The sequence below is a fragment of the Cladophialophora immunda genome (assembly GCF_000835495.1).
Source record: "Cladophialophora immunda strain CBS 83496 unplaced genomic scaffold supercont1.2, whole genome shotgun sequence".
In the NCBI taxonomy this organism is placed as follows: Eukaryota; Fungi; Ascomycota; class Eurotiomycetes; order Chaetothyriales; family Herpotrichiellaceae; genus Cladophialophora; species Cladophialophora immunda.
In genome coordinates, this window is record NW_015622542.1 from 3897488 (window position 1) to 3924512 (window position 27025).

The 27025-nt window shown below is 55.6% G+C and overlaps 13 protein-coding genes across 13 annotated transcripts; 8 read left to right on the top strand and 5 right to left on the bottom strand.

Annotated features, from left to right (window-relative positions):
• Positions 1 to 183: 183 nt before the first annotated feature.
• On the bottom strand, positions 184 to 1576 carry PV07_03640 (uncharacterized protein; the record flags this gene model as incomplete). The annotated part of the gene is made up of 4 exons (XM_016390380.1): positions 184 to 415; positions 564 to 626; positions 704 to 1082; positions 1168 to 1576. The coding sequence occupies 4 exons, from the start codon at positions 1574 to 1576 to the stop codon at positions 184 to 186; spliced, it is 1083 nt and encodes a 360-aa protein (XP_016252282.1).
• A 1639-nt stretch (positions 1577 to 3215) lies between these two features.
• On the top strand, positions 3216 to 6955 carry PV07_03641 (uncharacterized protein). Its single transcript, XM_016390381.1, has one exon. It carries the CDS (start codon positions 3485 to 3487, stop codon positions 6698 to 6700), a length of 3216 nt encoding a protein of 1071 aa, XP_016252283.1. The 5' UTR covers positions 3216 to 3484; the 3' UTR covers positions 6701 to 6955.
• Positions 6026 to 7846, bottom strand: PV07_03642 (uncharacterized protein). The gene has a single exon (XM_016390382.1). It carries the CDS (start codon positions 7786 to 7788, stop codon positions 7048 to 7050), a length of 741 nt encoding a protein of 246 aa, XP_016252284.1. The 5' UTR covers positions 7789 to 7846; the 3' UTR covers positions 6026 to 7047.
• Positions 7847 to 8010: 164 nt separating this feature from the next.
• On the top strand, positions 8011 to 9006 carry PV07_03643 (uncharacterized protein). The gene has a single exon (XM_016390383.1). It carries the CDS (start codon positions 8028 to 8030, stop codon positions 8694 to 8696), a length of 669 nt encoding a protein of 222 aa, XP_016252285.1. The 5' UTR covers positions 8011 to 8027; the 3' UTR covers positions 8697 to 9006.
• A 243-nt stretch (positions 9007 to 9249) lies between these two features.
• PV07_03644 (uncharacterized protein) lies at positions 9250 to 11392 on the top strand. Its single transcript, XM_016390384.1, has one exon. The coding sequence runs from the start codon at positions 9464 to 9466 to the stop codon at positions 11162 to 11164; it is 1701 nt and encodes a 566-aa protein (XP_016252286.1). The 5' UTR covers positions 9250 to 9463; the 3' UTR covers positions 11165 to 11392.
• Positions 11393 to 12611: 1219 nt separating this feature from the next.
• On the top strand, positions 12612 to 13634 carry PV07_03645 (uncharacterized protein; the record flags this gene model as incomplete). Its single annotated transcript, XM_016390385.1, has 1 exon — positions 12612 to 13634. The coding sequence occupies one exon, from the start codon at positions 12612 to 12614 to the stop codon at positions 13632 to 13634; it is 1023 nt and encodes a 340-aa protein (XP_016252287.1).
• PV07_03646 (uncharacterized protein) lies at positions 13539 to 15986 on the bottom strand. The gene has a single exon (XM_016390386.1). The coding sequence runs from the start codon at positions 15102 to 15104 to the stop codon at positions 14478 to 14480; it is 627 nt and encodes a 208-aa protein (XP_016252288.1). The 5' UTR covers positions 15105 to 15986; the 3' UTR covers positions 13539 to 14477.
• PV07_03647 (uncharacterized protein) lies at positions 15512 to 17409 on the top strand. The gene is made up of 2 exons (XM_016390387.1): positions 15512 to 16432; positions 16536 to 17409. Exons 1-2 carry the CDS (start codon positions 16412 to 16414, stop codon positions 17109 to 17111), a joined length of 597 nt encoding a protein of 198 aa, XP_016252289.1. The 5' UTR covers positions 15512 to 16411; the 3' UTR covers positions 17112 to 17409.
• A 285-nt stretch (positions 17410 to 17694) lies between these two features.
• PV07_03648 (uncharacterized protein) lies at positions 17695 to 19105 on the bottom strand. The gene has a single exon (XM_016390388.1). It carries the CDS (start codon positions 18760 to 18762, stop codon positions 18082 to 18084), a length of 681 nt encoding a protein of 226 aa, XP_016252290.1. The 5' UTR covers positions 18763 to 19105; the 3' UTR covers positions 17695 to 18081.
• Positions 19106 to 19430: 325 nt separating this feature from the next.
• Positions 19431 to 20595, top strand: PV07_03649 (uncharacterized protein). The gene is made up of 3 exons (XM_016390389.1): positions 19431 to 19844; positions 19912 to 19977; positions 20042 to 20595. The coding sequence occupies exons 1-3, from the start codon at positions 19708 to 19710 to the stop codon at positions 20160 to 20162; spliced, it is 324 nt and encodes a 107-aa protein (XP_016252291.1). The 5' UTR covers positions 19431 to 19707; the 3' UTR covers positions 20163 to 20595.
• A 1-nt stretch (position 20596) lies between these two features.
• PV07_03650 (uncharacterized protein) lies at positions 20597 to 21985 on the top strand. The gene has a single exon (XM_016390390.1). The coding sequence runs from the start codon at positions 21078 to 21080 to the stop codon at positions 21783 to 21785; it is 708 nt and encodes a 235-aa protein (XP_016252292.1). The 5' UTR covers positions 20597 to 21077; the 3' UTR covers positions 21786 to 21985.
• A 355-nt stretch (positions 21986 to 22340) lies between these two features.
• Positions 22341 to 26539, top strand: PV07_03651 (uncharacterized protein). The gene is made up of 3 exons (XM_016390391.1): positions 22341 to 22971; positions 23026 to 23554; positions 23615 to 26539. Exons 1-2 carry the CDS (start codon positions 22757 to 22759, stop codon positions 23270 to 23272), a joined length of 462 nt encoding a protein of 153 aa, XP_016252293.1. The 5' UTR covers positions 22341 to 22756; the 3' UTR covers positions 23273 to 23554; positions 23615 to 26539.
• Positions 24220 to 26689, bottom strand: PV07_03652 (uncharacterized protein). The gene is made up of 3 exons (XM_016390392.1): positions 26308 to 26689; positions 25640 to 26209; positions 24220 to 25478 (listed from the first exon to the last, which is right to left on the bottom strand). Exons 1-3 carry the CDS (start codon positions 26539 to 26541, stop codon positions 24429 to 24431), a joined length of 1854 nt encoding a protein of 617 aa, XP_016252294.1. The 5' UTR covers positions 26542 to 26689; the 3' UTR covers positions 24220 to 24428.
• Between the last annotated feature and the right edge of the window lie 336 nt (positions 26690 to 27025).

Sequence of the window (27025 nt, forward strand, 5' to 3'; positions counted from 1 at the left end):
ACCGAGTCCTCAAGAGCACACCATGCGACGCTTTATACCCAACGTGACCGTCCCGCGCAAGGAAGGTTGACCTTGCCCGCCATGCCAACATCCAACATCGCGAAAACAACCAGTCCTTGTAATGCCACTCACTGTGCGTGGTACGGTGTGGCACCTTTTCTATACTCCCTTTGTTTCCTGTGTCTACCTCTCCTTGCCAGCACCGCCCGTCAAATCCGCGACTAACTTGCCCATGACCGTGCCCTGCTTGATCCGGTCCAGCGCGGCGTTGATGTGCCGTAGGGCCACGACCTCCAGCTCCGGGACGACCTTGCCAGCCGCGAAGATGCGCAGCGCCTCCTGCATGTCGGCCTTGGTGCCCGTCTGGTTGGAGCGCACGAGCACGTCTTTCCTGAGCAGCGGGCGCAGGGACATGCTGGGGCCGGACAACGGGATCGGGGTCAGCGAGGGATGCACAGTGTGAGTGACTTCAACCGGGTTGGAAGGGGGCAAGTGGGACACGCCGAGAAAGGGGATCGTGGCAGGGTTTGGGTGTTTGGAAAAGGGGGATCGTTCTTGCTTACTGCAGATTTCCAATCCCAATGGCCATGATCTGCGCGCCGAAGGCAGCGTAGTCTCCCGCGGCACTGGCAGCGATGCGAGTCAGTGGGAATCCAAGATCAACTTGTATAGAACGGGGAGAGACGGAGAGAGAAGAACGCACTCGTACGACGACTGGTGCGGACTCAGGACGAGAATGTAATCCGCCCCGCCCCCGGTCTTGTCGACAATCATCTCCACGAGGCCCGGACGGGTGAAATCCACAAAGACGTCGGCGCCCATCTTGGCGCAAAACTGCTCCTTCTCCGCCGACCCGCCGTCGATGGCGAGCACTTTCAGCCCGATCGCCTTGGCGTATTGGATGGCCAGATGCCCCAGGCCGCCGGCCCCGCCGACGACCACGCACCATTTCCCTGCCTTGGGAGACATGCGTTGCAGCGCCGCGTAGGCCGTGACCCCGGCGCATAAGATTGGGCAGACGCTGGGTAATGAGACGCCCGACGGGATGGGCACCAGCTGCGAGGTTGGGAAGGCAATGTACCCTGCGACAGGAGTCAAGAAAGCCGTCAGCCTGCACCGCCGGTGGATTTGAGGGTGTTTTCAATCTCAAGGAAAGTAGAAACGTACGTTGAAAGGTCCCGTCCCGGTGCGCCCCTGTGATCTTTTGGTTGAAGCAATGATTCTCCGACCCGGCCTGGCAAGCCTGGCACGTCCCGCAGACCGAGCTCCTCCACGCGATGCCCACGACGTCGCCGACCTTGAACCCGTCCCGCCCGTCTGTGCCCATGGACACGATCCTCCCGACCCCTTCGTGCCCGCCCGTCAGCGGTCGGACGGGGTCCTTGGGGGCAGGACCACCTCCGTCCCGGGCGTAGACGTCACCGTGGCACACGCCACTGTACTCCAGCTCCACGAGGGCGTCGTGGGCAGACGGCACGGGGATCGGGACGTCTTTGATGGTGTAAGGCTCGCCGTATGCGCCGGTCAGAACGGCTGCCGGCGCTGTCGGGGGCAGGTCGCCGCCCATCGAGCCCATCGTGATCTGGCGAAGTGTCCCAGAAATCACTTTCTCTCCAAACCCCGATATAGTTGCTGGTCCTGCAGCAGGATAACCCGCAGCAACTGTGGCCGTCAAAGGGATCTATTCGCGAGAGATGTGGATGTTGACAGAAACGGTGCGCAGTCCGATATCACAACCTTTCAAACTGATGTTATGACCAGAATCAGCAATGCCTCTTGCACCTGCGAGGACGCGCCTGATTCTTTCTTTCTCCAACCATCTACAACTGTCTTTCCCTTCCCGATGGAATGAATGTACTCCGTGGGCTCATAAGCGTCCATCGCGGTATCTGCACTCGAGTTACCGAAATACCCGGTGACTCCCCGGTCGGCGGAACCGACCCACCCCTTTTTTTCTGGCCTGCGGGTCATGTCGACATCGACTTCAAATGTTCGCGACATGACAAAGACATATTTCCGATGATGAGCAGTCGGAAGATTTCATCTGACGGATTCGGTCTTTCGACTCTGTCATGGCTGGAACTTTGCTCCCACAGGAGCGGCGGCCGCACGGCTCCATCGACGAGAAGAGGTCGATGTGCTTGTCCATTGCTGCAGAGGGAGTGTGTGCCAGCCAACAGCTAGCGCTAGGCCATCCTTGTGTCTCTTTGTCTATGGTGTCCCCGTATCGTGCATATCACAAAGAGTGGGAACGCCAGCAGGCGGCGATGTTAACAACAGATTGTGGGCCAAGCCACCACCCTTCCGAGTGTTGACCGCCAAATAAAGATGTGCGGGAAATGCAACTTAGCCATCCTCCATGTAGAGAATGCCGAACCATTTTGCTGTCCGACAGGTGACAGCCAGTTCACAATCTGAATTCAATTCATTGTCGAACACCAGAGTGGGAGAGCGAAGAGTGTTGCTATGTTGACCCCCCTGAAAATTGGCTATCTTGGCGAGGCTAGACAAAAATAGGGGCTGCATTCCTGCTACTATTAGCACGATTGATCCTGCGGACCATCCTTGTTGGAACTTGGTGTCTAGAAGAAACAGATGCACCGAAATTCATAGCAACAGACAAAGGATAGAGATAAATGCCGTGCTTTGGGGATCTCGGACAAATTGACTGGCTCGATGCGATCTGCTTGTTGTGGGCGGAGACACCCGAATCCGTAATAGGACCTCGAGTCCACGTTGAAGCAGAAACACTGGAGAGTCGGTAGACGCCTGCTCATTCTAGATATCAAAACAGCTCTCCACGCCGCCTGAAAGAGTATCCATCGGGTACGGTGATGATCGTCCACCCTTACAACGAGAGTTAGATAGACAGGTGGGTAGGAGGGTGCGGGGGATGATCGTGCTGGTTGTTCCTGGAACTCAACGGTCAGCATGGAAATCGACTGGCGGTGGATGCTTGTCATGTCACAGGCTCTGCCGGTTAAGACTCTCTAAAGACCACAACCAGCGGATGGCACTGGGTAACTCAGCCTTGCAGCCTTGTCCCAGGATAGCTCCATGACACTAGCGCGAGGCTAATGAGTCTTATTTGCCTTTAACCCCCTGGTGGCCAATTATATCGTGCCATACAATTTTAGGCATCAACCACCCTCAGACTCTATTCTATCACTGGCGGTCCCTGGCCAGTTCCAGGCCTGATCTTCCGCTGAATCCCCCTCGTCTCGACATATTACTTCTTTGCTGCCATTGCCCTCGCGCCCGCAAGTACTGATATCTCTGTCTGCTTCTGCTTTCGCACCGCCGGTTTGGCATTCTGAGAGTCGTGGAGTCTCCGAGACAGGCTGTTTCAGCTTCGAGGATTCCCCCCAAGGCTGCAGTTACAGGGCGCTCGTGCGAGACAGCAGAAGTAATTGACGACCTCCCACTTGACCTCCATCACTCCAGAGAAGCGCACTCTGATCACATACCTGTCTTTCCATCTCGAATGCGATGTGAGGTGGGTGTGCCCAGCTCAACAAGCATGTCAGACCAATTAGTAGCTTCGCGGCCTCAGGACATCGCGACGCTTGGTGCAGTCCCTTCGGAAATCCTGCAGCAGATCTTCTATTACAGCACCACCCCGACCTTCTTCCAGCTCATCCAGGTCACCCGCAGGTTTTTCCAACTGGCATCGCAAAGTCGAGAAGTCATCCTCCACCATCTGCGCTATGTCCCTGGCCTGAAGGTGGGCTTGGAGGACCGCTCGATCCCCACCGAGCACCTCTTCCTCATCTTCCGGCAACGCGCCGCTTCGCACCTGTATGGCGTCAACTTCACCGCGGACTGTCGGAGCTGGGGAATCCCCTCCAACCGCAGCGGCGGAAGTATAGATCCCCGAGCGTCATGCCTCGGCGTCGAGAGCGAGTGGGGCAACAACGTGTGTCTCGTCCTGAAAAACAGCCTCCGAATCAGGTTGAACTGGCAAAACGACTTACCCGGCGAGAGCATCGAGTCACCTTACGCAGACGGCCGTGCGAAAATCATCCAAGCTGTACAGAAGAGCCATTACATCACGGTGTTGTATGCGTGGACACCGCCCGAAGACGACCCCGCTCATGACACATCCCATCCCGAGTCGACCCCGGTAAAGGATTCTGTGAAAGAGGTTCTTGAAGGGCAACTCGCCAGGCATCGGTCTCCTCGGTACGATCGGGCTTCGCCGTCCAAGCAGAATAACCAATCCAAGGCCTCCTCCTCCTCCCAGCCTCGATCCCGCTACCATCTCCTCCATTACGATATGTTCAGGAACGACCGGCCCGTCTTCTTCCCCGTCCCGACACACAAGTCCATCAACGACAACATTCTGGTCCCCGTCCACCTGGCAGTCCACAGCCGTCTCGAGTGCGCCATTCTGTGGGATCTCCCCGACACACTGGCTCCGTCGCTAGATGCTACAGTCTGCCTGTACACAGCCGACCACCTCCCGCGGTACGAGCAGGGCGAGTATAACGTCTGCGTTCTCTACCCCTACGACCGACCCAGTGCAATCTATCGGTCGCGGTCGGGGGATCGAATCGACTTCGGGCGGGAGAACTCGGACGACGACATTGACGGGAGCGGAATTACCTATACCGTCACGTCGGTGCGCGAAAAGTTCAACCGCAGCGGCTACAACGTCGGGCAGGATCTGCGTCTCGTGTACTTCCCCCTGCGACCACGCGCCATTTCCTTCTTCAAAAATGGCCGGCGCCTGTCTCTCTATGCCCCGGGGTCGAGCGTGCCGTTCACGACGCTGTTGGCCAACGAGGCCGTCCGCAGCCGCGTTTTCAGCCCCGTGATGTCTCCCGTGAATTTTCCGTCGCACAGCCACTCGTTGAACGCGCTGCGCAGACGCATCCGCCAGACGAACAACACGTCCATCTACGGCGCCCACTTCGCGCTAGGCCTGCCGTTCTTCAGTACGCACGAGACGACTGGCTGGCCGGACATCGCGGACGTGGACCTCATGGTGCCCGACGCGGAATGTGTGAGCCACACGCTCTGCGTGGGCACGGCGAGACTCCCGTCGACTCGGTGGCACAGGTCGAGTGGCCTCCTCCGGACAGGCCCGTGGGTGCTCACGATTGTGCAGATCCGCAAGCGCGTCCTCTACGACCTCTGTCCGCACTCGAGACCCATTGATGATCTGCCCGCTCTGCCCCGGCCACCGAGAGATTACCGGAGGAGACGACATTCGAACGTCCTCCTATATCCCAGTGACGGACCCCATGCCGACATCACCGCGGCCCCTGACGTTGGAGACAATGACGACGACATCGACAACAACAACGATAACGTCGACAACGACTCTGAACTGGACGCTGACGTCATCTCCGAAGCAGATGTCGACGACACAGATGTCGATGCCTTGCGCGGAACAGATTTGCGCGTCGCTGCGCGATTGTGGGGGTGGTCTCCTCAGCACACCACACTGACGGGACTGGATACTGTATGTGTATCGCCCAGAGGGGAGCGAATCGCGGTCGCACAGTGGGATCGAGTGCTCGTTTATGCTTTGGACCCGCGGGCGCTCTGCGACGAGACGTGGGACGACGACAGTGATTTCGGCGACGCCATCAGCGAGGAGGAGAGCAGCTCGGAGAGTGGCAGCGAAAGCGAACATGACGACAACGACACGGGCGTAGCAGACGATATGGCTGTTGGCGACCAGAACGGCGTCCCCGGGGATGACACTGGCAACAACAGCCACGGTAATGGAACTCAAAACCCCCTCTCGACTTCAGAGCCTCCACCGTCCGCTGCAAACCCCGTCCAGGTCCCTTCGGTTCCGATACCACCGAAAGCAGCCGCATCTGTCGCCTCCAGCACATCCACCTCGCTCTCGGACTTATTGTTCTTCTATCCGCATACCAGAGACGGTTGGCCCCTTGAACGCATTGTTGAGCTCCGTCCGCTCGTATTGAAGATGGACGGTGGAGCTGTGGTACGAAAGATGAGCTGGGCTTTAGGGAAGCTGCCTCGGGCTGACGAGGAGTGTACAAATAATGCAGGAGATATATACGGAAAGGGTGAGGAGGCAGAAGGAGCTGCAGATGAAAAGGGAGGTGTAGTGAAGGAAAAGGAAAAGGAAGATGATGATGGTATCTACCAACAAGATCGACCGCAGCCTTCCGGGCTACCACAGTCCTATGACCAATCGTCACCGAGACCAAATTTGCCGGCTGAAGCCCTTTCAGAAAATACGTACACCGAAGTCCAGAAGCAGGAACCGAGTATGAGCTTCCACGAAATACCACCGGCACCCTTTTCGGACACTAAACTGATCGGCCAGATCAGACACATCGCTCGTCCTCCTGACTACCATAGTTCCGCAAGCAAAGTCGTCCTTGAGTCTCCCGAACCGAGCCCTCCAAGTCTAGCGGAGCTAGACGTAGCCAAAGGCAAAGAAAATGAGTTGATGGAGACTTCAACTGCAGGAAGACGAGACGAGTCCCATGATACGTCAACAGGTCAGGAACGTGGAATGTCCCCGGCTCCGGAGCTGTCTGAATCAGGAGAATCGGAGCCATGGGACAAGCGCAAAAGACCTCCACGGAGGAGGGTTGCCGAGAATGAGCTAGTCGTGCTAACAGACAGAGGGTTACAGGTTTGGGATCTCAGTGTCTGGGGAAGAGGTAGGCGAATCCGTCGCGAGCTTCCCAGAGATGATATTCTGCATTAGCTGCGACATCAATTTTGGAACTCCGTCGAGCCTATATGGTGTATTGCCAAACTGGAAGGTTGAATGGATCTAACGGCTTTGCCTGGTGAGTTCCGGAACAATGGAATGTGTACATGTTTCTCGCGTACAGCTTCAGCGGAGGATAGGAAGTCGACAAGGTTGCTTTCACCACTCGCCCATCGCTAAGACGCCAGTTTGAGACGCGGGGAGTCGATCTAGTAATACCCCTGATAGTGAACAACGCGAGCTTCCTAGAGATTCGTTGGGGCGTGCCGTAGCCACTGTTCCTTTCCGGCAGTCTGGAGTAACAGGCCCAATGCTTCAAAGGAGGGTGTTTGCCCGAGAGTTCATTTCTCTGCCCCACCACCGCCAGTCATCATGAGCATGGTAGCGATCAAAAACACCCACCAGTACTTCTGGAAGAAGCTCTTCTCTTGTTGTTCTTCCTGCGGAATCTCTCTGCCTTCAGTATCGACCTGAGGTGGTTTCCGAGTCGCTAGATCAGGAGAGGGGCCGGGGCCGGAGGTGATGAGATTGACTTTGATGGGCTCATGGAGGGCTGCTGCTTTAGCTGCTTCTTCTCTTGCTTTCTTTGTATTTGGCACTGGAGGCGGAGGTGGGATCGGCCTCCCTTTTGCCTTGGCTCTAGCGACTTTCTTCCTGTAGCGTTCTTCTTCTGCGGACAATGGGGGCGGTGAAAGGCCGGAGACCGAAGCAGAGAAGACCGATCCATCGTCTGGAGATATCCAGAGGTCGATTTTCTGGTGGACATCGTCGCCGAACGTGTCGAGGGTGGTTACGGTAGAGCTGCCATTAGGTAAAAGGATGCGAAGCAGCTTCGATGAGGTAGATTCGGGGTTGGTAGATTTGAGCGAGTCGAGGGACGGAGGAGTCCATGACGACAAGGCGTGCTTAGAAGTTTTTGGGTCGTAGAAGACAGTGACGAGCGGCTTGACTGAGGGAGATCCGATCAATTCATACGAGAGAGTGACAGACTTGGGCAGTTTGGAAGCCGCAGCATCACTCGCAGCAAGGACAGTGCAGGTACAAACGGCGAGCAGCACCAGCAGGAAGCTGCGAAAGACCATCTTTGGCAGTTGCAACACGACAAACTCTTTCGTGACGGTGACAGCAATTTATCTTCAATTACATTTCATTTCACTTCGTCCGCCTCATTCCCGACCATCACCAACTCACACCCATCGCCGCCATTTGCTACAAAGGGCAACTAAACCGAATACGAAGAGACACGAGGCTGTAGAAATCTGCCACGAAATTCACGCCCTTTTCTCCTGTTTGCTCTTCAGTGAGTCAAGATGTAGTCACCATGGACTTCCTCAAGGGCCTCCCTGGGCCTGGAGGCTCTGACTTTTGTTCCTTCACTGACATGGACCTCATAGATCTCTCAGATTCTGACGAGATGGCGACCACCAACGGCAAGCCCGAGACCGCCAGCGACAAAGACAAACTTCATCCTGAAGTTCTCAAAAACCTCGAACTCCATCAGGGCTTCATGCGTCAAGCAATCGATGTTGCCGAAGAAGCTCTTCGCGGAGGTGAAACTCCGGTCGCATGTGTGCTGGTCTACGAGGGCAAAGTCGTTGCGCGGGGCATGAATGACACCAACCGATCTCTCAACGGCACGCGGCACGCGGAGTTTCTCGCCATCGCACAATTTCTCACCAAGATGCCAGCAAGTAAACTCAAGGAAACGGACCTGTATGTTACGGTTGAGCCATGCATTATGTGTGCTTCAGCCTTGAGGCAATATGGTATACACTGCGTCTACTTTGGCTGTGGCAATGATCGATTTGGCGGAAATGGGAGTGTGCTTCCGGTTCATTCTGACAAGGGTCTTGAGGAGGGCTATCCAAGCTATGGAGGACTGTTCAGAAAGGAAGCCATCATGTTGCTTCGTCGGTTCTACATTCAGGAAAACGAGAATGCGCCGAACCCGCGTGCCAAAGGCAATCGAGAGTTGAAGCCAGTCGTCTAAATGGCAAAGGCACGGTCATCAACACACTTATCCCCATCAGTGGGCGATATTGTTGAGTGAATGGGCGGGTTTTGGTGGATGTGAACAAGCCGTTGAATGGGTGGCGGGTCATACTCCTTCCCACCGTCGAAAACAGCTGAGCCTGCCTCGAATATGCATCACACCGTCCGGCTAGAGGAGCTGCAGAGGAGCATTTCGAAGATGAGAAAGGAAGTCAAGATGACAAAGGGTCCATCTTATTACAGACATGCCGTATGAACCAATATGAGACAGCCACTCACATATCATCCACAATGTTTTTACCGCGTTGTCCGCAATTGTCCTTGGTTAGCTGTAGTTGCCGCATTGTCACATAACTATGTCCCACGATGGACATACGAGTGTATCGTGAGGCTTCGCTGCGGTATGGTGAATTTCCTCCAGAGTCAGGAGATATCGGCCAACTCGAGGCGCTGCGTGCTTAGTCACGCGGAATTTCGGACTGTGCGGCTGCGCTCGTGTCACGTCCAATAACCACAACAATTGATGGGCTAACAACTTTTTTTGGCCCAGCAGCACCACTGCTCGCCTCACTGCATCACGCTCAACTGCCTTGACCTCGGCCACGTCCTTGTCCTTTCGGAAAAGGCTCTTCTCTTTGCTTGGAATCCATTTTCCTAACGAACAACACTCGGTATCCAGCCTGTCTGCCCCGAGGAACCGCTTGTTCCCTTTTGCGTCCGTCTCACAATCCGAGTCTCCTCGTCGCGTCACCCACCTAGCCAAACATGTCTGGCACTCGTGCCCGAAAGCCTGCAGCTGCCAAGGCAACCAAAAATACGGCAGAGAAAACAAAACCTGTTAAGAAGGCTGAACCACAGCAGTCTACCGCGAGCAAGAAAGCCGCTGCCTCTGTGAAGACATCGCCTAAAACTGCCGTCAAAGCCACAGAGGCGCCTGTGAAGAAGACCAGCAAGCGGAAGGCCGAAACAGAAGTTGATCATGAACCTCAAACAAACGGCGTCAAAAGAGCGCGAGTGATTCCGTCGCCCGGTCCCGAAGTTGATAAACCTGTGTCCTCCAAGGGAAAAATTGCACCTGCAGCAAAGCCACCAGCAGCTAAAAAGCCCAAGGCAACAAAGGCGGAGATCAATCACCCTCCAACTGAGAAACTCAACGTCTATGTGTTTGGAGAAGGCTCTTCTGGGGAACTCGGCCTGGGAAGCGCCAAGGGCCAGACGGAAGTGAAGAGACCGCGATACAATCCCAATCTCAGCCCGGATAGCGTGGGAGTGGTGGCGTTGTCAGTTGGTGGCATGCACACTGCGGCTCTGACCCACGACAACAAGATTCTGACCTGGGGTGTCAATGACCAGGGCGCTCTAGGTCGAGACACGGCCTGGGAAGGTGGTCTTCGTGATATCGATGAAGATGCGAGTGACTCTGACTCGGATAGCGGTTCGGAGACAGCAGTCAACCCAAGAGAATCTACCCCGGGCGAAGTAGACCTCTCGGGTGTTCCTGAAGATATCACCTTCACCCAGGTCGCCTGCACTGATAGTGCCACGTTTGCTCTCACGGCTCAGGGCGACGTGTACGGATGGGGCACATTTCGCTCGAATGAAGGCATTTTTGGCTTTGACCCCACCACGCTGATCCAGCTCCGACCAAAGCTGATCAAGGGCCTCAGCAAAATCATCCAGCTTGCAGCTGGTGCCAATCATGTCCTCGCCTTGCAGAATAATGGCGCCGTCTATTGTTGGGGTTCAGGGCAACAGAATCAACTGGGTCGAAGGATTCTGGAGCGAAGAGCAACAAACAGTTTGATACCGACGGCCATTGGCACACTCAAGAAGATTGAATACGTTGGGGCAGGGGCCTACAATTCGTTTGCTGTGAAGTCGAACGGCGATGTCTATTCTTGGGGCCTGAACAATTTCGGGCAGACGGGCATTCCCAAGGAATTCGACGAGAGTGGCAATACGAAAGGCAATGACGTGCATATGCCTATCGTTATTGAGACGCTTCGCGGCAAGTTTGGTAAAGTCACATGTATCCAAGGAGGGTCGCATCACACTGTTGCCGTCACCGACAAATTCGAACTGCTGGTCTGGGGACGAATTGACGGAAACCAATCAGGCTTGAAAGTCAAGGAGCTTCCGGAGGACGACGTTGTGCGCGATTCAGCCGGCCACCCACGGATTTTGATTGTGCCCACCCAGATCCCCAATATTGAGGCTCTCATGGCCGCCGCGGGGTCTGACCATTGCATTGCGATTGACAAGAATGGCAAGGCGTATTCATGGGGTTTCAGTACGACCTATCAGACGGGACAGGGCACTTCGGACGATGTTGAACTTGCTACTCTGATTGACAACACGGCTGTCAGAGACAAGAAATTGATCTGGGCCGGAGCAGGCGGTCAGTTCAGTGTGGTTGCGGGTTTCCCGGCACCTTTGGTCAATGGTGTCAATGGCCATGCTTCGTGATTGCGGGAGGATATCGGCTCAGGGAAACATCCTAGGGCAAAGCGGAGACCACTTGCAACCCCTCGGTCTCCTATGGCGTCTAGGGCAAAAAAGTCTTGCGGTATACAATTTCTTCGAGAGGCAAAACACAAAATTTCTCGGACAAAGTTTCCTGGGGATCTTTCGTATTACAGCATCAGGATTACGTCCTGTGTACCAACAATAATGTTCAAGCCAAGTGGGTTGGGGGAGGGGGAGGGTGGAAAGGGGCTGAAGGGGATTCTATCGTACTCGGCCACAGCGAGACGCACCACGAGGCTGTCTTTCGCCACGGTGACCGGATGAGTTGTATAGATGGAGAGACTTATCTCGGGTCTTGCTGGCACAGGGACGATGCGGGTGGTGGTTCTTTGATGGGCATTGTATTTCTACGGGCGCACAGGTGGATGGGACGTAAGCATTTCCCCCAAGGCTGTTATTTTGCGCATCGAGAGGGATCACGGATCGACAGCCGACCACAGGATAGAGATAGACGGACTGAATCCAATCCAGATTGCTTCTTCTTCTTCTTCTGTATCTCTTTCTCATACTTCGCCTCTCTCTCTATATCTTTCTTCGTGCCTCGCTATCTCTTCTATTTCCCTCATTAGTATGTCCTACAGGTTTGCAGGCTGCTCCCGGTTGCCCCCTTCTTTGGTACCCCTCGGCAGTCTCGTCCGATCAAAGCCCGATCCACCGCTCGGGTTCTGGGCGTGTGTCTCCAAGGCGTAAACGACGAACCCAATTGCTTCACAGTAGCAGCGAGTGGTTATGAAGGAGCCGCCGGTGAGTTGCCCCTCGCGTTCGTCTGGTCGGTGCCCTTTTGGGGTCTCAATAACCGCCGCCACCTCCCTCCCCCCACTCACCCCCCTCATCTCATCGCGATATCAACACAGTAACTCGGTCGGTAGTGGAAGCAAAGAAGGGGATCAAACCGTTTCGTGCCCCCTCACGTCGAAATCCCCACCTCCTGCCTGGCCCTGATGTGCCGAGCTTCAACAAGCACGGGCTTTCTCGGGCAGTGGCCGTAGTCTCGTTGCAAAGAAGGATACGCCGCGGCCGGCGGCGTTGCTGCCCGTTCTTTTTGGGCTCTTTCTCCAAATTTTGCCGTGGCTTGGTTTCGGGTCGGTTATATAGGGCAGGGAATAGTGAGACTGTTTGCGCGGGGGAGGGGGGGATGTTATTGTTTTTTTTTTGACAAGCAGCAGGGAAAGCATCTACGTTGTGTATATTTACAGGTTTGCCAGGTTTCAGACTCTGAAAAGATCTTAGGCGTGTCAGTTTTCATTCCTCTTATCTCTCTGGCGCTGTTGCTATTGCTATCAACCAGTTACCACTAACGTCGTCTCGAGCAAAAAGTCCCCTTTGAAGACATCTTCGTCATATACAAAGGTCACAATAAAGTAAGAGCCTGGCTACGCGAGACATCATGTCCGGTCCACCCGTGCCCTTCTCCTCGCTCCCGCTTAACAAAACCCACGCGGCGACGCGGCTCAACGCCTGGGGCGCCTACGGCGCGACGGACGAGCTGGGGTTCCTGAACCGGCAGACGCCCGCGACGGTGGCGGCGGCGGCGGCGTCGGAGATCAAGACCGGGGTGCGCGTGCCGCTGGACGCGCCGCTGGACTTCCAGGGCCAGAAGCCGCTGTTCGGGCGGCAGGTGTTCGTCAAGGACGTGTACCAGAAGAAGCCGCGGGTGGTGCACGACGACACGTGGTCGTTCAACACGCAGAGCTCGACGCAGTGGGACGGGCTGCGCCACTTCGGGTACCAGCAGGCCGGCCGGTTCTACAACGACACCACGGTCGAGGACATCGCGGGCGCGTCGGCCAAGGGCGCCCAGAACCCCAACGTGCTGGGCATCCACAAGGCCGTCGAGCGCGGCGGGGTCATGGGCCGCGGCATCCTGGTCGACTTCCGGCGGTGGCTGGAGGAAGGGCCCGGGCGGGAGGTCGTGGGCGACGGGGTGTTCAAGCAGTTCGAGACGTCGCCCATCAAGTTCGAGTGGATCCTCGAGACGCTCAAGTGGCAGAACAACACGACGCCGCGCTTCGGCGACATCCTCATCGTGCGCTCGGGCTTCTTCCAGTCCTACCGCTCCATGGTCGCCACCCCGGAGGGCGAGGCCGAGATCCAGCGCCTGACCTCCATGTCGCCCCCGGGCCTGGGCGGCGTCGAGCAGTCGGACCAGGTGCTCAACTGGATCTGGGACCACTTCTCGGCCGTCGCCAGCGACCACCCCAGCTTCGAGCGCTGGCCCACCCCCTTCGACTGGAGCATGCACGAGGTGCTCCTGGCCGGCTGGGGCTGCAACATCGGCGAGCTGCTCGACCTCGAGGCCCTCAGCAAGGAGTGCGCCCGCCAGGGCCGCTGGAGCTTCTTCGTCGCCAGCGTCCCCTGCTACGTCCCCGGCGGCGTGGCCAGTCCGGTCAACGGCGTGGCGATTTTCTGAGAGAGAAAAAGGGACACGGTGGTGGTCGTGGCGCAGCTGGCGGGCGGGCGGTTGCAGGTAGAAGATGAAGGGGCGTCTCGGTGATGTAGTTCTGAAAGGGGCTCGGCAGGATCAAGACATATAGTGAGTGTGCATGGCAACCTCGGCGGGGGCATGCAGGAAATGTGGACAGACATGGCGCGAGGAGGTTCGTTCGAACAAGGGGCTCCCGAACAAAGAGAGTGGTTGAGCTGTGTAGAACCTTTGTAGAACTCGGCGACCCCGGAGCCACGAGGCCATGGCCCATGGTGGGAGAGAGGGGCGGCGTGTAGGTAGCTCGCCAGATCTATATTGATACATGAACATCATGAATCATGTGGACGATGATGATACTTGAGTGCAGATAATATACATCCAGCCGACTAACCCAAAGACTTCAGCCGGCGACAAGAATTAAGCACAAAACCAACCGAGCAGAAAGTCGTCCAACCAGAATTATCGACCTGGACAATTTGGCCCATCCCGCTGCTAATGTTGCTGTTGATTTCCAATCTCGATGCCATGAATTCGGCACAAAAAGTCCGCCATGCAAAATCACAGGGATTCCTCTCCGCAACATGTTTCCAGTCCTGAAAACAATGGTGAAAAAGAAAAAAAGAAGAAGAAACAAGAACGTGAACAGGTCGCTGGTTGGTGGCTTCCTGCCAGCTGTGTACATGATGGTTCCAAACGAACAGCTCAGTATACTGCTGTCGAACCTTGCATAGCAGCATCCAACATTTAAGTTCCGACATTCCATTTGTCGGATTCAGGAAGCATGGACCTCGACCTCGTGGGGGTTGAGGATCCTACGCGTCTCGAGGCTCACACGGAGTTCCTCCGGTTCAGCCATTCCATTAACATCCGGTGCTTGTGGTCCTCGTAGTTCTGAGCACACGTTGCTGGCTTGGTGTACCTTCTCCAGTATGTTTTGGTGGGACGGTCGAACTGCATCCCAAACGTGGATGGTGACTGACCCTGGTACAGATCGGCCTGTGGCGTCATGGGGCACTTTGGCGGCTCTTCGGGAGGGGAGAGATGGCCCTCGATGGTTGCCTCGTTACCCGCATATCCAGGGTGCGTTGGATGAGGGCCATAGATGCGGTGGCGAAGCTCCCTCCACGGCGGGAAGGGAGGAAAGTGAGGTTTAGGTCCAGGAGAGTCGGACCGAGAGCGTGCTGGGCTCAGCGGACAAAATGGACTGTACGTCTTCGCAGGCGGAGTCTCGTGGCCGGCCACTGGATCGGTCTGGTCGGTTTGAGTGCCCTCTGAAACCATGGCGGCGATGCTGGCTGTAGTGACTGTGGTGGAGGTAGTCATTGGGTTCACCTCGTGCGCGACGGGAGAAAAATCAGGCTCATCCAGGATCTGGTCAGCCTGTTCTTGCTGGTCTGGTTTGTCTGCGAGAGGGTGACAGTCTGGAGGGGTAATTATAACGGGAATTTCAACCATTTCTGGTATATCTGGGGTTGTTGCATCGTATCTTTCTCGCGTTCTCCGAACATCGACGCCCAGCGGCTGGGTTAATGTTTTTATATGTCTGGGGATGAGCAAACATGATTGGAGAGAGACATTTTTGCCCGGCTGTGTTTGCCGCTAGGGAAGGACTTGGACGGCCATGGATGGCAAACAGGATGCCAAACACATCCACTTCACGAGATGAATGCTCCGCCTGCAACAGAACAGCACTGGATGCGTATGACGATTGGACAGACAGTGTGGCACAGCCCCTCAAATACAAGATCACTTGATTGCCGAAATGCCGTCGGAGGATCCAGGCTTCCGGAGAGGCTTCTATGAATGAGGCCACGATCTTGTGCAGTGGAACGCCGTACGTTGGTTGAAGTGGACGTTGGCCACTTTGAAGGGGGGGGGAGGCACTCACACCATCAGCATTTTTTCCGATAGGCTACCGTCCAGGCTGCAAGGGCGAGGTGAAATTTAAGCGTCAGATGATTGCAAAGAGAGCGCGGAGAACAATGCCAAACCTTAGGATTCGGGATGCTGAAGAGAAACCAGGAGGGACAGAGGTGCAAATCCGGGGTATTGGGGGTTCCAGGTGAAATTGGCGCAACATCCATGCACGATATGGCGCCATTGACGATACAAGGAGGGATGGGATAGTCACGACAAGACGAGTCAACGACGAGAACCCGGTGTCGAGATGCGGCCATTTCATCACGTCGCACAGACAGCATGCAAGGGGTTTGAGAGTGGGATGGTGGTGTTGATGCATCAGAGTCGAGTCGGGTGACGGGTGGTGATACCTGATACCATGAGCGATGGGGGAATTCGGTGGTGGGAAGAGGCAGCCAGACAACTCTGGTCGTATGCGATGCCCCAAGAGAAGTCAAAGATGGAACAGACAAACAGGATGCGCGCATTCCAAGCGCGCGTGAGAGGAAAGGGAAAGGCCCAGTGAGGTAGTGAGGTCTGCAGTCAGTCCACCACACCACCGCCGCGAATGGCTCCGTATACGGCGGTTTCCGGTAGCCTGAGCAAGACCATCCCGAATGGCCCCTCGTCAGCCAAGGGGTTGGTCTGAGCAGTATCGGTATCGCGAATTACTCACCCTTGGGATGCTACAGAGACATATTCAGCGATTGAGGACGAGGCAGATTCCGAACATAAAAATGGGCAGAGGAACTCGCCTGCTCTCACCGAGACCAGATCACAGTCAACTCAGTTGTCTACTGCACCCCTCAAGCAACACCAACACCACCACCGCCAAACAAAAACTTCATCCAATCTAACTCAAGATGATGTCCCACACAGCACCGGTATGTCACACCCCCCGATTCTCCCGAGTAAACTCCTTTTTTGCCTATGGGGCTGTCAATGGGCTTCAGTGGACATGTTGTGGCTGACCTTCCGCCCAAACAGACCTCCACCACAGAACACCAAGCAAAGACATCGGCGTCAGTCGAGGTCAACAACACGGGCTACGTGCCCAATTACAACGACACCGACTACAGCGACTTCCTGTACCTCGCGCCCCCGCTGTCGACCGAGTTCCTCCCTCTGGAACCCGCCGCCGACAAGGCTGCGCGGCCCATGATCAAGAAGTCCAAAGTCCGGCCCTCCGAGACGTTCAACACCGGCACCACCCCTCCCCCGACCACGCCGATGGAGAAGCCGTACGCAAAGGCGACCTTCCCGGCGACCATGAGCCGCTCGTCGACCTCGGACGACGACATGGCCAAGGCCGCGGAACGGCGTGAGCGGAGACCCAGCTTCGTCGAGGTCACCCCCGTCAAGGTCCACCACGAGCACGAAAAGCACCAAGACGCCCACGGCCACCACCACCACGACGCCCACAGAAGACGGTCCTCGCACGAATCGGAGCCCATGGGCTGGTGGCCCGAGGACGACACCAAGGCCCAGCACGAGTGGGTGGAGCAGAACGAGGAGGAGGATGTTATTGAGGAGGACGTCTGGAGCGATGCATTTTACGAGTAATAATGCCCCTCCCCCCTCCAAAGTTCCTCTTTCTCTCTCCCCCGCCTGCTCGGTGTATAGAGGCTTATTTTTGGTGTTTTCGTTTTTCGGTTCAAATAAAGATTGGCGCCGGATCTGCTTGATTTGGGCGAAAGAGCGGGATTGAAGCGAACTTGAGAGAGAGAGAGAGAGAGAGAGAGGGAGGAAAGGGGGGTGAACCGCCCTCTTTTCCCATGTAATAACCTGTATATACATACCATCCAGGGGATCAACGTCTGCTCACGTATTGATGAAAATATACATACTATTTCACGACTCATCTTGCTTTCCACTGTGCTCGAGAATCTAAAGATTGCCCATGGAGGAAGAAGGCGAAGGATTCTTGTCACATTTTCGCTTGCTCTGGCCCCCCTATCCGAACGGAGCCTTACGCAGAGGGTTGGGTGGCCTTATAACGAGTTAGGTTCTGGCATGAAACTTGGAACGCTCCCTCGTCCTAACCCCCCCGCTCCTCTCTGCCTCCAAATCGCCGTGCTAGGATGGTGTAGTATTACATGGTTGACATGGTCAATTAGGCCCGAAGGCAGACGAACAAAAGAAGCCGTGAGAAAGTAAGAATAATATCATTACACATTAGCTATCCTTCTCTCCTCAGGGGGGCAAGGGGAATCTCGCGCCTGGTTCGGTTGTGCCGTTCCAATGACAACAAATAATAATAATACACAGATCGTTCCTTGCATCACTGCCTCCCTCTCTTTTGCCCTGCTTCATATACAAAGGAAAATCCAACACAGTCTTCCAACCCACCTTTTTTTTTTTTTTAATCGGCGCCCGCATCATCGTCAACGTTATCGTACTCTCCAAACTCGCCGCACAACACAGATGCAATCCTCCAGTCCATCTCGGGAATCACTTCGACAATGTCACTTGGGCGATGTCGACGACGCCCTCGCTGCTGCTGGCGGCTCGGGCTGCGGCTCCGGCCTTTGATTCAGCTGGTGACGGTGGGCAGCGAGGTGAAGTGGATGGGCACGTGGATGTGCTTGGCCTCGCCGTGCTCCAAGATCTTGGGCACCACGATCCTCAGTAGGCCGGCGTCGAGCTTGGCGTGCGTCTTGTCGCGGTCGACGTCGACGGGGAAGTTGAAGGCCCGGATCATCTCGCCGACCTGCCGCTCGTGCACGGTCAAGTGAGGTTCGTGCTTCTTGGAGGGCTTTTCCTCGGCAGCTTTGGCCGCCGGCGCTGCTTCCGCCTCGGGCGCCGGTGGTGCAGCATCAGCAGCAGCAGCTGGAGCTGGCGTTGACTCAAGTGGCACTGTGACCGCTGGTGGTGGGCCTGGCTCCTCGACCAACTCCCCTTCCGGAATGTCGGGCCTGTGAGTCTTGCTCGTCAGCAGCAGCGTACGGTCTGATGTCCAACGTAGACGAAGCTCCGTGTGCTCCTTGACGCCTGGCAGTTCAACCTCCAGATAGAAGTTGCTTAGGGTCTCGCGGACATCGGTCGTTGGTTGATGGATGTCTTCGTCTCTGTCATGCAACTTGGTGTAGACCTTGTGTGCTACATACGGAACTGGGATGTGGTGCAGGTGATGTCCGGGTTCCGGGTAGGTATGGGAGATGTGTGTTGTTGGGTATGGGTCAATGTCGGATGTGATGTAGAACCAGCCAGCCATTTTGTTAGTTGTTGTTATTGTTGTTTGTTGTTTGTTGGGTGACTCGATCACGTTCTAGGGCTTCGACTTCGAGTTGATAGATTCTTTCAGAGAAGAGTTCTCAGATTTGGATTTTACCTTGGTTCACTCTCTGAACTCCCCGAGCGTCGAGAGACAGGCTCGTGTATATGTCTTCCAGTTTGCATCCTCGTCCCTCGGCCAAAACAACAGGCAGGTCATGTGCCTGTCGTTGAACAATGCCATGGTTCTGTGCCAATTTTCCTATGGTCGATGCCTGAAGCATCGGGAAGCCTCACCTCATGATCATGGAAGCTTTGCAGACACACAATCATGCGATCTGGAGATGAAAGGACGAACGCTGCAGCCCATTGGCAGTACCATCACTACGTCGCGTGAGAAAGTTTCAAAGTGCCGTGGTGTGATGTTGCACCGCCATGTCTCGGCACCAGCAGTCAGCGAGTGGCCCCAATGGACGGACGCATTACCTGGATGCATGGCTGGTGCCCCTCGAGGCACTTGTTGCTTGTACGAATTATGCGAGCTACGCGTAGGAGGGCTCCGCCCCTGAATCCTCGCAGAGATCTCGACCGCTGGCACCGTCCCACTTGAGCGTTAAAGGCCCAACCATGGGTGCCGCCATGCCTGGAGGAGAGACCTGCAGCCGCCTAGAGCTCCATTGAAGCTCCCAGCTGGCCTAGCTGGGTCTCACCGAGATCTGTGCAGTCATACCACTCATTTTATGCCTCAGTTCAATCCAGCCATGCAAAGTCGAATTCAGGAACAACCAAAAATGTAACTTCGAACATTACATTTATATACGGCCACGCAGCCTGCGCCTGTCCAAGCGTCTTGGTTTCACCCATCAGACCCCAAAGACATTTACAACACCACACCCGTTCAGAAATCTAGAGATTGGAATTTTGTTCCTCCACCACCTCGAGCAAAATGCTTCGAACATCAATTCCCAGAAGCTGTATGACCAGAATCCGAACACCTCAGTTTTGTCAATCGTTTGCCACCACACGGCAAAGCTGGAGTGAAGGCGACACTGGCGCAGTACGGCCAGGCGGGGTTGCTGTCAGGTAGGCCCTCTGTCACTTCTGCCGATTGAATCCGAAAGGCCCCTTTACTGACCCGGAAATTTGCCAGTGACCCATTCAATCGCCGGGAACAAGTCTTGGAGAACATGTATTTCAAGCAACATGAAATAGAAAAGTGAGTGGCCGCCCTCTATCTGTCCTTGGTCTCTTGATCGGCGTCTCACAACCGCTGTGTATAGTATTCGGAAAATGAGAGAAAAGCTCGCGGCTCAGCGGAAACACCTAGACGAGGTCGAGAGCCATCTGAATGAAATGGAGGAAGCCGCAAAGGCGGCGGCGGCAACGGAGCAAAAGTTGTAATTCTGCAATGGGCAAAGCACAGGACTCGGCGTTGAAGGAGCTTTTGGGCTTTGGAACAGCGAAAATGGCTACTAGAAGTCCGGTCGAATCAGACCTTGGAGTCCTCGACGCTACGATACTGGGGATAGCGTCTGTGATCGTACGCGTTTGATCAATGGATATTATCTTTTGCATCCAGCATCTTTCTCTGCTATTCGTGCGGGATCTTGAAGAAAACCCAGTGCTTCCTTTGCGTCATCGTAGCTGGAAACGTGAGATGTCCAACCCAAGCGAGTGGCACGCCCAGAGCGTTGACGCAAGCATACAAGTAGGAGGTGTACCACGTCCGAGTAAAGAGGTTGCATGATGAGGATGGAAATGTGGAGGAGGGCTGCCAAATGCACACTGTGGTCTGAAGCAGCCTGTGGCTTTCCTGCAATCCCAAGATCACACCATGATTGTCAGAGCATCTCTCGGTTCCAGGGAATCCGCGCCAATTTTGTGTGTCTTCTTTCTTCCTGTTGGGACAACTGGTCATTCGACAAAAAGTTTAGGCATTCCCTACCCCCGAAGGCCCTCGTATGGCTGGATCTTCTCTGCAGTCCCGCTCGGCCCTGTCAAAGGCTAGAACCTTGCAGCTGAGAACTGAGATGAGACTCGCCCATAGTCATGCCCAAAACACCCAAATCTCTAAGGGTCCATTAGGTAATCTCATGAGCCGACAGCAACCGTTTTCGATGAACATCACGCCACGATCTGTGCGTAGGTCGAATCAATGGCGTGCCTGTCGGTTGAGGAGGCGATGGGGGAATATATCATATTAGACGCTGTGCCTCCGTGACTCTCGTGGTCCAACAGAAACCAGAGAGATTCACAACAAAGGTACTTAGACAGTGGAAAACTTGACCACACAACACCCATAAACACAAAGAAACAATGGCCACCAAAGCAAACGGCAACGGCACCAAGGACGAAAACCTCTACCATATCGTCTTCAGCATCTCCAACATCCCCAAAGACCCCAACCTCGCAATCGAGAAACTGCGCATCTGCGGCACCTTCACAGACCTGCCGGCCGCCAAAGCGGCTGCGCACAAGACTCTCTTCGAGGCGGGCTATGAGCGGGAATGGTTCACCGAATACGACACCAACGAGACAGACTTTGAAATCCATCACATCAAGAGAAAATCAGGTCTTTGCGTCTTTGCCAAATCAGGCGACGGCACTACCTTCCGCGTGAGCGTAGCGACCACGCCGAATACGCAAGGCTTCGAGAGCAACCCGGAAGATCACAAAGTGCACGGCGACGTGTACCACGTGGTGCAGACCATAGTGTTATACGACGAAGACGACAGCGGCGAGGCCCGGGAAACGATTGTGGAAGGCTCATTTAAAAAGTATGAAGATGCCAGGAAATTCGCCAGCACAGTTCTCCTCGCCCCGGAGGACGGCGTGACAAAGGAGTCCTTTGCAGAGTACGATGAAGCCGGCCCAACGGAGAAGGATTGCGGATACGGTGAAAACGTGGTGGTACATGCGGTCGGCGGTAACGGCGAGAACCTGTTAGTCAGCGTCTTGAAGGGCCAGGAGATGGAATCGGTCAGGTTGGCAGAGGCAGCAATGAGAATTCGCTCGTTCAACTAAAGCGGACATTTTTGGGTTATTACGACGTCGACGTCGACAAACAAGAAAGGTACCGGATCCATATTGACAAGGCTGTACAAAAATCAGAATCCAAATAATTCATGACCGTCATCTGTCCCAAAACTCGAATCATAGCTTTAGTCCAGCGAAAGGGAGTTTGAACAAGACTAGAATATCCCCCCAAAGAACCACGCAGCAGCATCCGTGTCGTGAGAGGGGAGGGGTGAGAGAGACAGATCTCAGGTGCCCGGATGGGATCAATATTGCACCGATGACCCGAACCCGATGTCCGCCTTTGGCCCTGTTCGGATACCCCGGAGATGGGTGGCTGCCCGGAAGATCCCGCTAAGGACCACCGGGCTAGAGGTTCTTTAGGGGCTCTTTTGGCTCGCTGGGCTAGCAATTTGGTGCTGCCATTGTGACCCAAGGCTACCCGGGCGGGGCGCTGAAGTGCCTAGAATCTGGGTGAAGACTCTTATTACAATGCCTTGCACGTGTACAAGTAAGTAATATCGTCAGGATCACACCACCACATTCACCACCACCACCCAACAAGTCTAATGCATGCCCAGCGTCCACAGTATGCCTGTTGTCGTCATCGATCTCTAAGGGAAGACGCCTAGAATCAGACAGACGCATCGTACCATCCGAAAAACCGTCTTGCGGCTTGGGGCAGGTCACTAACGCGCATCACATGGCGCGCCCTCCATGGCAAGACTGTTGTGTGACTTTGAGGCTTCAGTTTGCCAAACCTCATTCTCGGATTCTCACGTTTCTCTCTCCATCACACAGTTTCTTTCTGCGACCATGCTTCCTCGGATAGCCGTCTCATTATATTTCTTCAATGTACTACGCCATTCCTTTCTGTTCAGTTCGTCCAAACCCCAGATCTTGGCTGGCTAAAAATATTTTGTCCTGGACATTGCGTTGAATTCATACTCCCCCCTCCCCCCGGGAAACAGTCATAAACAATGTACATCCCCAGACAGCAATTCCTCACCGAGGCCGACGTTTGGCCCCAGAGTGCCGAGAACATCCTTCAATCCAATGGCTCGGTCGCTGCATACCCTGGCATGCCCGCCGACCTCCAACCTCCCTACAGAAACAATCCAGATATTCACAGTATCGCCGTCTTCATACAAATAACATGGATGCTGTGGTTTGTGTTGATACTTTTGATGATGTGGTGAGCGGCATGGATATCCAATCTTGTTCAGGGCACAAGTTGACGGGAGACAAGTCGCGCTCTCTACGATAGATTCGGCGGCGCCGGAGACGAAGGATCTGATGCTGAATCAGACATCACAGAGGCAGGCTGGCGGATCGAGGACTCCAGCCTGTCCGCTACGTCAGCAGCCTCACAGCATCGGAAGAGGTTAAAAAAGCTCGAACAAGTTGCTCCGGCGCAGTCACTGCTACACTGGAGGGCCGAGAAATCGGTTGAACACGTTCAGACTTTCGCAACGCTCTCCACGACTCTCAGTTGATACGTTACTCACCCCCCCGTTTTCCACGCTTCGTTGACTGACATCCGCAGCACTGCCATCTGCCTGGAATCTCTCGAAGAAACCGATCTGATTCGCGAACTCCGATGTGGCCACGTCTACCACGCCAACTGCCTCAACCTCTGGGTTGAACGCGGCCATCACGATTGCCCGCTGTGCAAGTACGACATGCTGGGTTTGATGAAAAGCTTTCTGAAACCCCACCCCGATGATGATGCCGAAGTCACCGCCCCTGGCCAGGAAGTTGGCCAACCCTCTGAGGATGTGCGTTGCTCCTCTCTCCAAACCGAGCGGGTTTTTTCGATGGTTACTGACGAGCCCCAGGTTCACAGCGATCACGTCACTGACTACGGGACCACGGCTAACGATTCAAATCACTGAAGCTTGAAAAATGTGGCAAACAAAACTCTGCCGCTTCGTCTGCTCGTGAATTGAAGCAGCGACCTTCCTTACTTCTCAATAGCAGCAGATACGCATGCTGAAGAACCACCGCGATCAGTCTGCAGCAAATTGATCAGGATATCCTTGGACTCTGTTCAACTGCACAGACCGACGAAGATCCCTCATTGGCTAGTAGAGTGCACCAGCAGGCGCCCCAGCAGCCGTCCTGGCCGGGCGAGTTACACTCGCAGCCAGAAAGGCCAAACAGGGCTGGCCCGACTTTTCATCGAACGTGGCTAAGCTGGCACAAGTGGCATTTCCAGCAGTCCACGTGGGGCCCGCAAAATCGGTCGCTTTCAATGTCAACGGCCGAAGAACTGGTTGCATGTCTTTCGTTCGAATGCTCCGCCAACTACCTTTTAAAGTGGTGAAAGGCGTGAGACAGCTCCGACGAGAACCCGACGCAGACTCCTCGGAGGGCTGAGCCCGCATGAGCAGACATCTATCGACAGTCGGACGTCACTTAGCGAGCCATCGGGATGCAAGCATCAAGACTCGATATAGAGAGCACCAGCTGGAAATGATTATGCCTGCAGCAGACCCAGGCTTTTATTTGTGGAGCTGATATTTACAACGTACGGCTGGAAAGCGGGCCATGCACGATATCTGACCCTCCCTCATTCAAGGAGGTCGAGGAAGACAGATCGATCCCAGCACGACGGATTTCCAGAAGAAACTTTTTCTTTTTGTCTACCTCTTAAGAAGCATTCGTAACTTCATCGACCATCCTCCTAAACTCCCTCTGTCTCTCGCACTGCTCCAAGAAGACCTTGTACTTTACGTCCAGCAGGCGTTTGACGCTCTTGTCCTCGTTGGGCCGCACGACCTTGCCCGGCTTGCTCATCCGGTCCATGATGCTCCATAGATCCTCGGTCTTGCCGTTCGCGTCGGCACTCGCGGCCTTGGCTCCCAGCATGGCGGCGCCGTGGCACACGGCGGCGTGGACGTAGCGGGGGATCAGGACGGGCATGTCGCAGGCGGTGGCGACCAGGGACATGAGGATGTCGTTCTGGCACTGGCTGCCGGACATGAAGATGGAGCTGATCTTGTGGCCGGCGTTGTTCATGGTCGAGATGATCTGCCAGGTCTGCAGGGCGATGAACTCCATGGTGCCGTAGTAGTACAGGGCCAGGCCGTCGAGGGACTTGTCGCTCGACAGGCCGACGACGGAGCCGGACATGGTGGGGTCGGCGATGGGCGAGCGGTTGCCGAACAGGTCGCCGTAGAAGAAGAAGTGGCGGCCCAGGTGGCTCACGCTCGGGGCGCCGGCCTTCTCCTGCATGTCCAGCAGGTGCTGGTTCAGGAAGTCGTAGACGTTGCTGTTGGTCGACTCGGCCCGCGACAGCGCCTGGTTGTACGCCGGGTGCGTCTCCAGCACGTGCTTGAGCAGCTCGCCCGTCGCCGACTGCCCGCCCTCGGCCATCCAGTAGTTCGGAATCACCGCGTCCCTGTAGGGCCCCCACACGCCCGGCACGAACACGGGGTCTTTGCTCATGACCAGATGGCAGGTGGACGTCCCCGCGACGGCGGCCAGGCGGGTGAAGGCTTGGGACTGGTCGTTCGCGGGTGCCTCTTGGGAAAGGTGGTCGGCCGAGAGTTGGACCTTGGCGCCCACGGTGCCGATCCAGCCCGCGTAGGCGTCGATGACGCCGCTGCCGACGGCGATGCCGGCGGGCAGGCCGAGGTCTGCGGCGGCGCGCGGACATAGATGGCCGGCCAGTTCGCCCGCGGAGAGGTATTCGCCGTTCTATTGAGGCGAAAAAGGGACGAAAAAGGTTAGCCCGAGTAGCGGAAAGGCACAGGATTGAAATGGGGGTAAAGCGATGCGGCTTGATATCTCGTGTCCAAAAGGAGAAGAAAAGAAGCATGTTTGTGTGTTTGTGAAAGGGTGTAAGGAAACAGGCTCACCACCCCATTGACGCCGCCCATTCTCTTGAAATTGTCCTCGGCCAGGTCCGCCAGGCCGATCTCGGTCAAAAAGTCCTCCTGCCAGCCCTTGACGCTCCCGTCGACGCCGACGGGGACGTAGCCTTGCTTGCAGACGACGGAGCAGAAGCTCCGCTTCTCGTTGCCGGTGGCGATGTGCTCGAGCGCGTCGGTCAGGTCGTAGAACTTGCAGCGGTCGAATAGGGACTTGGGCATGTTGTTCTTGAGCCACAGGACCTTGGGGATCTCCATCTCGATGGACATGGTGCCGCCGACGTAGCGCAGCAGGTTGTGCCCGGTGGCGTTGATCTTCTTGGTCTCGTCGACGGGGCGGTGGTCCAGCCACAGGACGACGTTGTGGTCGTTCTGCGCCGCGTCGAAGTTGGGCCCCGTCACCGACACGGGCTCGTCCGTGTCGTGCGTGAAGACGGCCAGCGAGCAGGTCGCGTCGAACCCGATGCCCCGGATCGAGTGCGGGTCGATGTTGTTCTGCGTCATGGCCCGGTGCACCGACAGGCAGATGCAGCGCCAGATGTCCGTGGTGGATTGTTCCTGTGTCCGTGCGACCCCTTTGTCAGAGAAAGATTCGAAACGCGGAGGAGTTCTTGCCTCCCCCCCTTCTCTCTCTCCCATCCCGGCGAAGCCCTTACATAGTATCCCGTCTGAGGTTGCCAGAGACCAATGTTCTCCGACGACAAGCCCACAATGTCGCCGGCCTCGTTGATGATACAGGCCCTGGCACTGCCCGTGCCGACGTCGATGCCAATGTAATGGTTCATCTGGACGTAGACTTCATTTCGTGAATCCACCGAGCCTTGTCGCGTGGGCGTGCGGACCCCGGTGTTGGGACCTGGGCGGAAAGGGATCGGGCCTGAAGAAGCCATGACTGTCGGGCTCCTGGGAGCGAGAATTGAGTGAGTCCGGGAAAACAATAGAGAGAAAAAGGATAAAGGAACCAAAAAGAAAAAAAAGAAGAGTCCTGTAGCCAAAGACCCCTCCAAAAGCAGGTCGAGTGGTAGTAATAATAATAAATTAAAAAAAAGATCGAATCGAGGACCGCACCTGGTGGTGAGGGGAGTATACCCTATTCAGCAAAGCCGATCAATTGAATGACAATACCCCTCGTAAGGTCAAAGTAGTAGTGAGCATGCGATGGCTATGTCATTGTCTGTAGATCTGGAGCGTTTGTTGAGGCTGCAGGGTCAAGTGGGGGAGAGGGAGGCCGACCGGGACCCTTGCTTGCCTGGGTAGGGCAACCCGGTAGACGGACACCTCAAGAGGCGCCGGGTACGCCCCCCATTGGAGCCTGGGGGGAGTGACGGGGATAGGTACTGGGCACTACTCTCTAGCTGCGTTCGAAGGTGGGAA